This window comes from Hemiscyllium ocellatum, chromosome 17 (assembly GCF_020745735.1).
Source record: "Hemiscyllium ocellatum isolate sHemOce1 chromosome 17, sHemOce1.pat.X.cur, whole genome shotgun sequence".
Classification (NCBI taxonomy): Eukaryota; Metazoa; Chordata; class Chondrichthyes; order Orectolobiformes; family Hemiscylliidae; genus Hemiscyllium; species Hemiscyllium ocellatum.
Genome location: NC_083417.1, coordinates 44,093,615 through 44,106,116, shown reverse-complemented (window position 1 = coordinate 44,106,116; position 12,502 = coordinate 44,093,615). Strand labels below are relative to the sequence as shown.

The following is a 12,502-nucleotide window of genomic DNA, read 5'->3' as shown; positions in this document are numbered from 1 at the left end:
ATCCCTGCATTTTTCATGACTAATCTACCTAGTCTGCATATCTCTGGACTGAGAAAATCCACAGAAACACCGGCAGAATGAGGCCTGAAGGGTTACTGGACCCAAAACTTTAACTCTGATTTCTCTGCACAGCTGCTGCCAGACCTGCCGAGTTTTACCAACAATTTCCTTTTTTGTCTTTATTTCCAGCATCTACAGTTCTTTCAGTATTTTTTAAAATTGAGAAAAATACAGAGTTCAAAAAGGATCCTCCATCCCTAATCAAAAAGAAGGAAATACAGATGAATCCTTGAAGACTTAGCCTTGCATGAACAGCATTTAAAAATGGAATGGAAATCTGCCATCTTTACCTGGTCTAACCTACACATGACTCCACAGCAACTCTCAACTGCCTTCTAAATGGGCCAGCAAGCTACTCAGTTCAAAAATAATTGGGGATGGACAATAAATGCTGACTTTGCCAACGACACCCAGTTCTCATGAATAAATTTTTTTAAAAATTTCAATTGATGCACCATTCGGCTCACCAGTTCCTAAAACACAAAAACATTAGTTTATGTTCACCCTCAGAAACAGGCTACAACTAGTTGTAAATATAGCAAAGTATGTTCCACAGCAGAGACATAAAATGATAATCACTTATAAACACTCACCATATCAACACCTAGAAAATAGCCATAGTCTTCTTTTCCCGACAGCAGGCCACAGAATACGACTGTTCCATGCACAACTTCATCGTCAATCATGGCAGACACCCTCGAGTTAATTTCTATGGCAGACTTGTCACTATACAAAAACATTTCAGCATTGCCAGATTTGAGATCAGTGTCATCTTCCTCTTCAACAAGTTCTAGTTTGTCAAAAGGAACAAAAACTCCACAATCATCATCGCAGCGAAAGAGTTGCTTTCCTTTGTACGAGCCATCTGTATAGCCTTGACCCCTGCCTTCTTCCTGTTAAATAAGAGACATTAACGAGATAGGCTCCAATAGCAAATAAATGGAGAAACAAAGCTGTCATATTAAAGAAACTGCTATCCATAAACAAATTACAATGATCCTGCTATAATAGGATGTATAGTGGTCTATAATTAAAACATTGAGGGAAAACAGTTGCTTGATTCAGTGTCACAATGCGAGAAAATAATTCTGCATTCCAAACAAGAGACTACCCATCGCGATAAAAAATAATCAACACGTTCCAGGAATTGATGATTACTTTTAAAGCCAAATGAGCTCACTTGGGAATGTCAGTTTTTACAACTTTTGATGCAACAAAATCAACTGTCTCTTCCCGGGGCGGCTCTCATTCATTTGAGATTAGCAGTTCAAACCTCTTATACCCAAGGTATTCATTTTTTTGACAAGTTTACTGCTGAATTCTCCAAAATGGAAAGAAAGAAAGTGTACCAAGTGTTTCTCAGTTCATGCGAGAGAAATGTACATCTCCCAGTTGAGATAACGCATGCAACTTAACATTATATACCTATATTTACTGGAGAGTATAGTAGATTTCTGAACATAAGACATTCAGATCATCGTAAAAATATCTGGAAAGACCTGAAAGTTGCAATATATATTTCCTATTCATGCATGCATTTAGTGAAGATCCCCCAATTACTATGTTTTGCATTTAGCCCACAGAAGATTTTAAGCAGTCCTAATATTTTGCCCTGGTTACACCTTTCAATATGAATCTTTGAAGAGTGATCCTACATATGCAAGAAGTTCAAATATATATAAACTATTCAAATATTTAGAAAAGGGTTTCAAAATGTACGGTAAAGATAAAGTAAAAATAGGTTCTACATTTCAAACAATTTAACTCTTAAGGAAACGTGATTCAGAGATTACAAATTAATTTGTGTAAAACGATGATATTGGGAGTCAGTAATCAGCATAATAAGCACATGCACTCTGCTCATCAGGAAATAGATCTGTGTGTTGTGCTTTAAAAAAAATAGCTGTCAGAACCATTAGCTAGCTTCAGTAAAAACAAACAAGACGTGTTGCAGTAACAGAGGATCAGAATACAAATCAAGGTGAAAACAGGTTTAAGTACTGATTAGCCCACACATGGTGTGCTATATCACAATAACACAGCAAGAATAACATTGAGAAAAGAACAAAGTAACACCGACAGGATAATATACGTCAATATTTTGGGGGAAAGTCCAAAGAAGCCTCTTTTAAACACTGCATAAAAACACTTCCGATTCTAGGGGATTTTCCAAGGTCATTTGATTTATTAATCGTATTACTTCCTAGGGCAGTATACATTGGAAATCAAGGTCTGTTCTGTCTAACCATGTTATCTTGATGCTTCAAAGAATGAGATGACAGACCACCCTAAGACACAGAAACAGTAACTCAAAAATTCTACAATTAAAATATATGGAATTATTTTGAGAACTTAATTCATGGAATAATTTTCTTCTGATACCATATAAATATATGTCATTGTTGTTGTGTCACCATAGTCATACCAGACCAAGGGGGCTGCTCTCTCAGAGAGAAGCAACTGGTGGCGATTTAACCTGAAAGCCATCAGACCTCAGGCGAGGGAAGAGGCTGAGAAGGAGAGTACTTCGTGGTAACGTCAAACTGGCGATGGGAATTGAACCCATGCTGTTGGTATCACATTGCTCCGCAAACCAACAATCCAACCGATTAATAGGAAAACTGAACTCACTATAACCAAATGCATGATGATTGAGAAAAAAAAAATAAGTTATGTGAATAATGCTGCAGAGCAAAGTATCTAATGGTAACTTAAATAAGAGGAGAGCAATCTGCACAAAATCAAAATCAGGACAACAGCAAAAATCAGCAAATGAAAATGGATTATAGACAGAAAGCAATATTTAATATTAGTAGATAAAAGTCTTTTTTAGGTAGTACCAATCTCAAGCATTTATACAAAACAAGATTTGTAGAAATATAAAAATTAAGAAAACAGCAGCAGAAGTAGGCTGTTCAGCCCTTTGAGCCTGCTCAGCCAACTCAGTACTATTCTCGCTTTCTCCCCCAACACCCACTGATCCCTTTAGCAATAAAAACTATACCTAATTCTTTCTTAATAATACTTAAAGTTTTGGCCTCAATTGCTTTCTGTGGAACTCTGAAGAAATTTCTGCTTATCTCAGTCGCAAATAGCCTCCCCCATATCTGTAAGACTGTGACACTTGGCTCTCAAGCAAGAGAAAGACTTAGGATGTTTCAGTATGTGAATCTTTGACAGGGTTAGGTATTACAAAACTTAGGATAATTAAATACTTAACCAAAAGAATTATGCCTTATTTGCATAAGAGTTTGGTTAGGTCTTGTGGAAAATGTGAAATCATGCAAAAAATTAGCATGCCTAAGTATTTAGCCCACCCAGTTTGCTGCACCATTTAAAACATTTATGGCTTACCTATTTGAGGCTTAGTCCCATTTTCATGCTACAAATCCCACTCCTATAATGGTCAAGAACTTTGCAGATCAAAAAAACACTGTGTAACTTAAGTTTGAATATATTCAAAGACTCTCGGGAGGAGGGAATTCCAAAGACTAACAATGCTTTGAGAGAAGTGGTTCCTCTGCATTATTTGTAAACTGCGTCCACTAGATCCAGATTCCATGGGGAGAGAAGAGGTTGTCATCATCTTCCCAGCATCTATACAATCAAATTCCTCAAAACCGAATGTGGTTTAATAACATTACTTCATCCATATTCCAATGAGTACACCCAACTTGCTCAATGTTTCCATATAACCAAACTTCATTATCTCAGGAATTCAGCTCGTGAACTTTCTCTGAACTCCTTTCAATGCACGTTTTACCCCTTTTCAAGTGTATACACTCATACACTGTACTCTAGATGCAATCTCACCAATGCCATCTACAGTAAGAAGGTTTCCCTACCTTTATACTTCATCCCAGAGGAACATTGACTGCTGTACCTTTCTTCTTGACCTTTTTACATACATGTATAGAGACACTCCAATAGCTCTGCAGAGCAGGATTCCACAGTCTTTCTCTGTTTAAGTATTATTCTGCTCTCCCTACAAAAGTGGACAACCTATTTCCTATATTATACTCCATATGCGAAATTTTAGCCTATTTCATCTGGTAAATCCCCACTGCACTCTCTACAGCAAAAGCATCCTTCCTCAGCTAAGGAGACCAAATTCGCACACAACATTCCAGGTTTGGCCTCACCAATGACACCTATAATTGCAGCAAGATATTCTTGTTCCTGTACTCGAATCCTCTTGCTATGAAGGCCAGCAAACAGTTTGTCTTCTCTATGGTCTGCTGCATCTACACACTGACTTTCAGCGACTGAGGCACAAGGATACCCAAGACTTATTGAACATCCCTTTCTTTTGATTTACAGCCAAATTTTAATCTGCCTTGCTACTTGTGCAACCAAAGTGGATAACCTCATATTCTTCTAAATTATGCAGCACTTACATCCAAATCACACAGCAACAGCTATGTATCCTCCTCTCAGTGCATCCTTCCACTCAGCTTTGAGTCATCTGCAAATTGAGATATTACATTCAATTCCCACATCTAAATCATTAACATTACTGTGATTAGCTGGAATCCTCTTACTGTATACTCCACAAGTCACTGCCTGTCATGCAAAAAGACCACTTATTCCTACTTTTGTTTCCTGTTTGCAAATCAACTATCTATCTCAATATTCTACTCCCAACCATGTGCTTTAAATTTTACGCATTATTCTCACGTGGGACTGTCAATAACCTCCCGAAACTCCAAATAAGCCATTCTAGTAGTTACATTCATAAGGAATTCCAATAGATTTGTTAAGCATAACTTCCCTATTTAATAAACCATACCAACCATGTCGGATTCTACCACTGTTTTCTAAGTGCTTTGATAATCCTTGATAAACTGAAGTATCTTCCCCACTACTGGCATCAGACTCACTGGTCTATAATTCCCTATTTTCTTTTCATCACCCTTAAGTAGTGAGGTTACATTAGCTATCGTCCAATCTGCAGGAACTGTTTTAAACTCTAAAGTATCTTGGAAGATGACCGCCAACATACCCAGTATTTCTAGGTCCATTTCGTTAATTGCTCTGGGATATAGCTTATCAGACCCTGGCAATTTGAGCCTTCAATCCCACCAATTTCTCCAACATTATTTCTCTACTAATATAGATCTAAATGGTCTTGGTACTTTAAAAAAATTCATTGACAGAATGTGGGCATCACTGACCAGGCCAGCATTTATTGCCCATCCCCAATCACTCAGAGGGCAGTTAAGTGTCAACCACATTGCTGTGGGTCTGGAGTTATATTTAGGTCAGACCAAATAAGGATGGCTGTTACCTTCCCTAAAAGACATTAGTGAACCAGTTAGATTTTTCTCACAATTGACAGTGGTTATTAGATGGAAATCTGGACTTTTACTGAATTCAAATATCTGCCATGGTGGCATTCAAACAGGAGTCCACAGAATATGATCCAGATCTCTGGATTAACAGCATACTGATAATACCACAAGGACATCGATCTCCCAAAATTAAGTCCATACCATGGCCAGGATGGATTCCAAAGTTTTCACAAAGGCAGACGTTAGGCTAACTAGCTTATCATTTCCTGTCTCTCTGCTTTCTTGAACAGTGTTACATTTGCAGTTTTTTTTCAATCCTTGCCAGAATAGAGGGCATTTTGAAAGATTTTAATCAATGGGTCCATAATTTCTGCAGCCACTACCTTTACGACACTGTGGCCAGTTTTGACCCTCTTAATGCGAATAATGTAGAAATCTTTGAAGAGGTACAGAGAAAGAATACCAAACTGACACCCAGTTTAAAGATCCATAATTCCAAAACAAATTAAAATGTGGTTTTTATTTTACTCTTTAAATAATATCAGGAAAATCTGACAATCAATATTTCATGTGAGTCAGACAACAGACACTGACCAACCTGCTTTCTATTTCCAGCATTTTCTGTTTTTAGTTTATACTAGATATTGGCACCGGATTTTGACCCCATCTTGCCTCCACCTTCCATTTTCAAGTTTATTTATTCCCCATTTCCTTTCAAGTTTGCCCCTCAATTTGTAAAACCACTATAGGCTGCCGTAACATTTTATAAAATGGTGACCGGTTTCCGGCTGTGTTACCAACATCTGAAAATACTCCTACATAATTGTCAGTGACTAAACAGGAGACACACTATGCTAAAATACAGCAAAATATGAACATAGGAAGTGAAGACATTTGTAGTCAACAATCCTGAATCTGAAAAGCTGCTATTAATACAAGATCTATTGTTTTGTGCTGTTCTATGCTCCTAAGTCAGAACGTATATGAGGTATACAGCAGAAAAATACAGTTTTTCACAATATAGCAATATAGATTGTAAGGTGTGCTGGAATTAAGAATCAAGCAAATTAAAAATGCCTGAATTTGTGATGATACTATAGTTTTAAAAAGGTGTAATTTGCCCTGTTTGAACAGGCGTCGAACTATCTATCTGGTTCCAATAAAGTTAACAGCTTGTGAGGCCTTGAGGTTTCATTTAAAAGTTGGAACAATAAAAGCAGCCTGCATGGGTGGAGTCAAACTCTCCCAAAGGTAGGATTTTTAACTTCTGTTTTTCCATAGCTGTTGCTGAGATCTTGAAGCTGGATTTGGAGGTTGCAGTATATCTTTCTCTGCTTCTGTCTCTCTCCTCTTTATATTTTGTCCTTAGACTGGAGAATTGCCTGTGAAACAATTTTACTGAATTTACCTTTGCCAAAGGGATTTTTATAGGATGTTACTATATTGGAACAATTACTGTTTAGTAGTTAAATCATCTATTATTCTGTTAAATTTTCCAATAGAGTCAATTACTTCTACTTCTCCTTTCTTTAGTGGTGTTTTAACTATAACATATGAATAAAGGGGTTTTTTTTATTCAAATCTGGTAGTTTGACCAATCGATTTTCATCCAGATCGCAATGATTCTTGCCTTTAAAAGAAGAAAATGTTACAGTCTAGGATATCATAATATATTTTGAGGGTTTGGTCCTGTCCATAACATACTCAATGTTTTTATAGTTACTTTTAATTCACAAGTGAGATGAATGTATTTGACATGAAAATTATGTAGGTCAAGTACTTCATTAAAAAAAATTCAAAAAACCTTCAATTATCAATTGTGGATCTTAGCAGGACTTATACACTTAATGGTAAGCTCCTAGGGAGTATTGCTGAACAAAGAGACCTTGGAGCGTAGGTTCATTGCTCTTTGAAAGTAGAGTGACAGATAGGATAACGAAGTCGTCGTTTGGTATGCTTTCCTTTATTGGTCAGAGTATTGAGTACAGGAGGGTGGAGGTCAATTTGCAGCTGTACAGGACATTGTTAGGCCACTTTTGGAATATTGCATGCAATTCTGGTCTCCTTCCTATTGGAAGCATATTGCGAAACTTGAAAGCGTTCGGAAATGATTGACAGGGATATTTCCAGGATTGGAGGATTTGAGCTATAGGGAGTGGTTGAATAGCTAGGGCTGTTTTCTCTGGAGCAGAGGCCGAGAGGTGGCCTTATAGTGGTTTATAAAATTGTGAGGAGCATGAATAGGATAAACAGACAAAGTCTCTTCGCTGGGGTGGGGGGAGTCCAGAACTAGAGGGCATAGGTTTAGAACGAGGGGGGAAAAATACAAAAGACACCTAATGGCAACCTAATGGTTTTCATGCAAAGGGTGGTACATGTATAGAATACGCTGCCAGAGGAAGTGGTAGAGGCTAGTACAAAAGCAACAGGAAAAAAGACATCTGGATGGATATATGAATAGGAAGGGTTTGGAGGGATATGGGCCAGGTACTGGCAGGTGGGACTAAATTGGATGGGATATCTAGTCGGCATGGACAAGTTGGACTAAAGCTGCAAATGTGTTGCTGGTCAAAGCACAGCAGGTTAGGCAGCATCTCAGGAATAGAGAATTCGACGTTTCGAGCATAAGCCCTTCATCAGGAATAAGAGAGAGAGAGCCAAGCAGGCTGAGATAAAAGGTAGGGAGGAGGGACTGGGGGAGGGGCGATGGAGGTGGGATAGGTGGAAGGAGGTCAAGGTGAGGGTGATAGGCCGGAGTGGGGTGGGGGCGGAGAGGTCAGGAAGAGGATTGCAGGTTAGGAGGGCGGTGCTGAGTTGAGGGAACCGACTGAGACAAGGTGGGGGGAGGGGAAATGAGGAAGCTGGAGAAATCTGAATTCATACCTTGTGGTTGGAGGGTTCCCAGGCGGAAGATGAGGCGCTCCTCCTCCAGCCGTCGTGTAGTTGTGTTCTGCCGGTGGAGGAGTCCAAGGACCTGCATGTCCTCGGTGGAGTGGGAGGGGGAGTTAAAGTGTTGAGCCACGGGGTGATTGGGTTGGTTGGTTCGGGCGGCCCAGAGGTGTTCTCTGAAGCGTTCCGCAAGTAAGCGGCCTGTCTCACCAATATAGAGGAGGCCACATCGGATGCAGCGGATGCAATAGATGATGTGTGTGGAGGTACAGGTGAACTTGTGACGGATATGGAAGGATCCCTTGGGGCCTTGGAGGGAAGTGAGTGTGGAGGTGTGGGCGCAAGTTTTACATTTCCTGCGGTTGCAGGGGAAGGTGCCGGGGTGGAGGTTGGGTTGGTGGGGGGTGTGGATCTGACAAGGGAGTCACGAAGGGAGTGGTCCTTGCGGAACGCTGATAGGGGAGGGGAGGGAAATATATCCTTGGTGGTGGGGTCCGTTTGGAGGTGGCGGAAATGGCGGCGGATAATACGTTGTATGCGCAGGTTGGTGGGGTGGTAGGTGAGAACCAGTGGGGTTCTGTCTTGGTGGCGGTTGGAGGAGCGGGGCTCAAGGGCGGAGGAGCGGGAAGTGGAGGAGATGCGGTGGAGGGCATCGTCGATCACGTCTGGGGGGAATCTGCGGTCCTTGAAGAAGGAGGCCATCTGGGCTGTGCGGTGTTGGAATTGGTCCTCCTGGGAGCAGATGCGGCGGAGACGAAGGAATTGGGAATATGGGATGGCGTTTTTACAGGGGGCAGGGTGGGAGGAGGTGTAGTCCAGGTAAGTTGGACTAAAGGGTCTGTTTCTGTGCTGTACATCTCTATGACTCTATACTTGGCCCTCACAGCAACAACAACCTTCTGTCATGCCAGTATGGTCACTAAATTATGATTATAGCCATCATGACACATCACCTTACATGATAATATTACCGTTACTTCTTCCAGAACTGAAGACAGACAAAGAGGGTCTCAAAAAGACTGAGTTGCGGGTGGGGGGGGGTGGTGAGGCTGAGTGCAGATAGAGAACACCAGACAGGGTAAATGAAAAACAGGAGGTGAGCACGCGCATGAGAAAGAGTAGGTAAGCACACACGAGAGTATAAGTACAAAAACAAACAGATCTTCAAAACAGCCATGAGTTTAAAAATGACAAGGCGCCCACCAAGTAGAACTTGCAACAAATGATAGCTATCTCAAAATAAAACACTAGCTTCAATTTATTTGAAAAAAAAGACTTGAGTAGTTCACCACATTCTTAATTTTCTCCATTCAGGATTATTTCTGATGGGTGCAGAACACTGACCATCAGCATATTCCATTGGACTACACAGAACAAAAAAAAACCATTAGCTTTTTTCAGAGCAGGTATGCAGGATAGTTTTTTTAAATACAGAAGAGGAGTCAGTTGAAGTATTGTGGATTCTAAAATTACTGAATACTTAAATTAGAGGGGAAAGATAAAGCTCTTACCCCCCTCCATTTTATATTCTACAATCATTTATCTTACTAAACAAAAGAAACAGAAAATAATTCAAGTACTTACCAGTAATTCCACTCCAAAACACAATTCACATAGCAACTTGTTCTGTAACAACGACCCCTTGAATCGTATAATACCAGGCAGTTTTTCTCCTCCAGCCCTCAGCTGAACTTTAACGTTCGAATCGTAATCAATTTGGAGTGCTTCCTGCAGTTTTGGCTTGTTTTTGGACAGAGCATGCCTCTCCTCAGGGGTTGAAACAGCAAAAAGTAGTTCAGCCACTCTTCCCTCAATTTCTTGCAAATCTTTTTCTTCAACATGTACGATGTTATATGGCTGTTCTAAGCATTGCACGGTAACAACCCCTCTTTTATTTTTGTTACTATGAATGTTTGATAGTTGAGGACCACGATCCTGAAGCATTAATATGCTACCTCTTACTAGTCTTAATGACATTTGAGTATGTTTATTAATTGCACTACACTCTTGAGCAACCAAATAATACTTAGGTTCATCCCGAAGCATCACGCTGGATTTCTCTTTGTTCCATGTAGCAGAACTCAACATGATGTAGGTTTTATCTCAAAACGTGATTATTGTATCTCAAAAGTTAACTTATTGTTATCACTGCATAGGCCATGAAAGACGTCTACTTTTCATTCTGCTGAACATAATTAATAAATTCTGGTAAAGAGCAGTTGTCACTGGATCATTGTACACTGGATATCTGGAAAGGGAAATAAGAGTATTTTAATAATATTCCAACTATTTTATGACATTTTTGTTTTGACAAAATACAAAAGAAAAGATGAATCATATATACAGCTTATTAAGCAAAAATTTAATTACATTTGTTTTAAATGTAATCTCCAGGCAAATATTCCCTTTGGTTATCGTATGAGTAATCGAGACATTTGGAATCATTATTCCAAAACAATTTAAATACTATTGTGGCAGCTGAAGGAATATACATTTAGTTAATGCAGAGCCTCAGCCCTGACACCGCATGAAAAATTGAGGGTGCTAAGGGGTGCAGTTGACTTCCAGACAGAAACCGCTCTGTCCAGAACCTGACATTGACACCCTTGTCGAACCCCACAATCTGAGCTCTCTCAAAACTCCCCCATGTCTTTCAGAAGGGCATCGTGGTATTCACAAATGGACTGCTGCTGCATACTCTCCACTTCCTCACATTTGTCCACCAGTCAGATACACCTTGGTGTAATGTTCTAGCCTCTGGCAGCTGAGATTTCCAGTGGAAAGACTCCATAAAGGGGCTCTTCTGTTTTCCATAAGTGTGGCTCTGGAAAAGCACAGCAAGTTAGGAGCAACCGTGGAGCAGGAGAGTCAATGTTTCGGGTGTAGGCCCTTCATCAGGAATGCGAAACTGGATGGGGGCTGAGATATAACTAGGATGGTGGGGATGGAGCTGGGGTTGGGCGGGGGGGGGGGGTGCATGGGAGGAATTAGTTGGGAACGCAATAGGTGGGCATAGGTGGGGGGGGGTACTAGTGACAGATCAGTGGGGAGACTGGAGTGGATAGGTGGGAAGGAAGACAGACAGGTAGGACTGGTCATGAGGGCAGTGCCACGTTGTAGGGTTGGATCTGGAATGAGGTCGGGTGAGGGGAGATTTGGAAGTTTCCCAAACCCACAACCAACTATCATTCAGAAGAACAAGGACAATTTATACATCAGAACAAAACAATATGCAAGTTTCCCTCTAAGGCACCCACCACACAGTCTTGGAAATATACCAGCATTGTTTGATCAAGATTCTGGAACATCCTCCCTAACATTATGAGAGCACTTACACCAAATGAAGGCAGTTCACCACTTACTTATCCACTGCAATCAGGAATGGCATTAAATACGATCTCAGCCAGCAGAGCCCATATTCCATGAATTTAAAACAAAACTGTTGAAGAGAACTGATATTTGTGCCTAGTTAAATAAGTGCATTTACAAAAATGCTTTGAAGCAGAACTCCAACATTATAGTTGAAGTCAATTAAATAGTCAAGTGTAGATCAAGCTGAAGATCTGTCTATAAGATACTGAAAATACTGTACCCTTGGACAGTAAGAACACTCATTCTGCTGCAGCTACACCAGCAGCTTCAGACAGAAATTCAAGCACAATACTCAATCAAATTTCTGAATGTCAACTTAGAATAAGGGAGAATGTTTTTGTTAAATCTATTGAAAATGTCCTCTGGTGTTAATTAATTCGCAATCCAGTTTTTTTTAGGTGGAGTAGAGGTACTGCATAAAATACTGATAGAAAATTCTGCAGATGTTGATTGCAATGAGCAAGTGCCACAGCGTGGTGAAGAGACAGTTTCGCAGAAGGAATGGATAAGGGAGGGGAGAGGAAGATGTGAAGATATCCTTCTGGAGGTGATGTAAATGATAGAGAATGATCCTTTAAATGCAAAGGCCAGTGGGATGGAAAGTGAAGAGGGGGAATCCCTATTGTTACTCTAACAGAGAGAGGGGAAAATTTGAGGGCAATAGTGTCAAGCACCAGTGGGAATTTATGGTTGATAGAAAAGGGAGAGATGTCAGAAGCTCCCTCTCACAACAGATACAACGGAGCAACTGGAAGAATAGCTGGTGTTCTTAACTGAAGCAGGGTGCGAGGAAGTATAGTCCAGGCAAATATAGCAGTCAGTGGGTTGGCAAAGACATTAGTGTTGCCATTCTGTTCTAAAGGAGCATCATATTGGAACTAAATAGTAAC

At 40.2% G+C, this 12,502-nt stretch overlaps 1 protein-coding gene across 2 annotated transcripts in view; it reads right to left on the bottom strand.

Annotated features, from left to right (window-relative positions):
* The window catches only part of cylda (cylindromatosis (turban tumor syndrome), a), a 68,811-nt gene that overhangs the window by 55,111 nt on the left and 1,198 nt on the right, over positions 1–12,502 (bottom strand). For both annotated transcript variants that reach the window (XM_060838129.1, XM_060838128.1), the window contains exons 2-3: positions 9,825–10,488; positions 654–953 (exon numbers count right to left, since the gene is read on the bottom strand). In XM_060838129.1, the coding sequence (XP_060694112.1) occupies positions 654–953; positions 9,825–10,328 (804 nt within the window). In that variant the 5' untranslated portion in view covers positions 10,329–10,488. The remainder of the gene's footprint in view (positions 1–653; positions 954–9,824; positions 10,489–12,502) is intronic.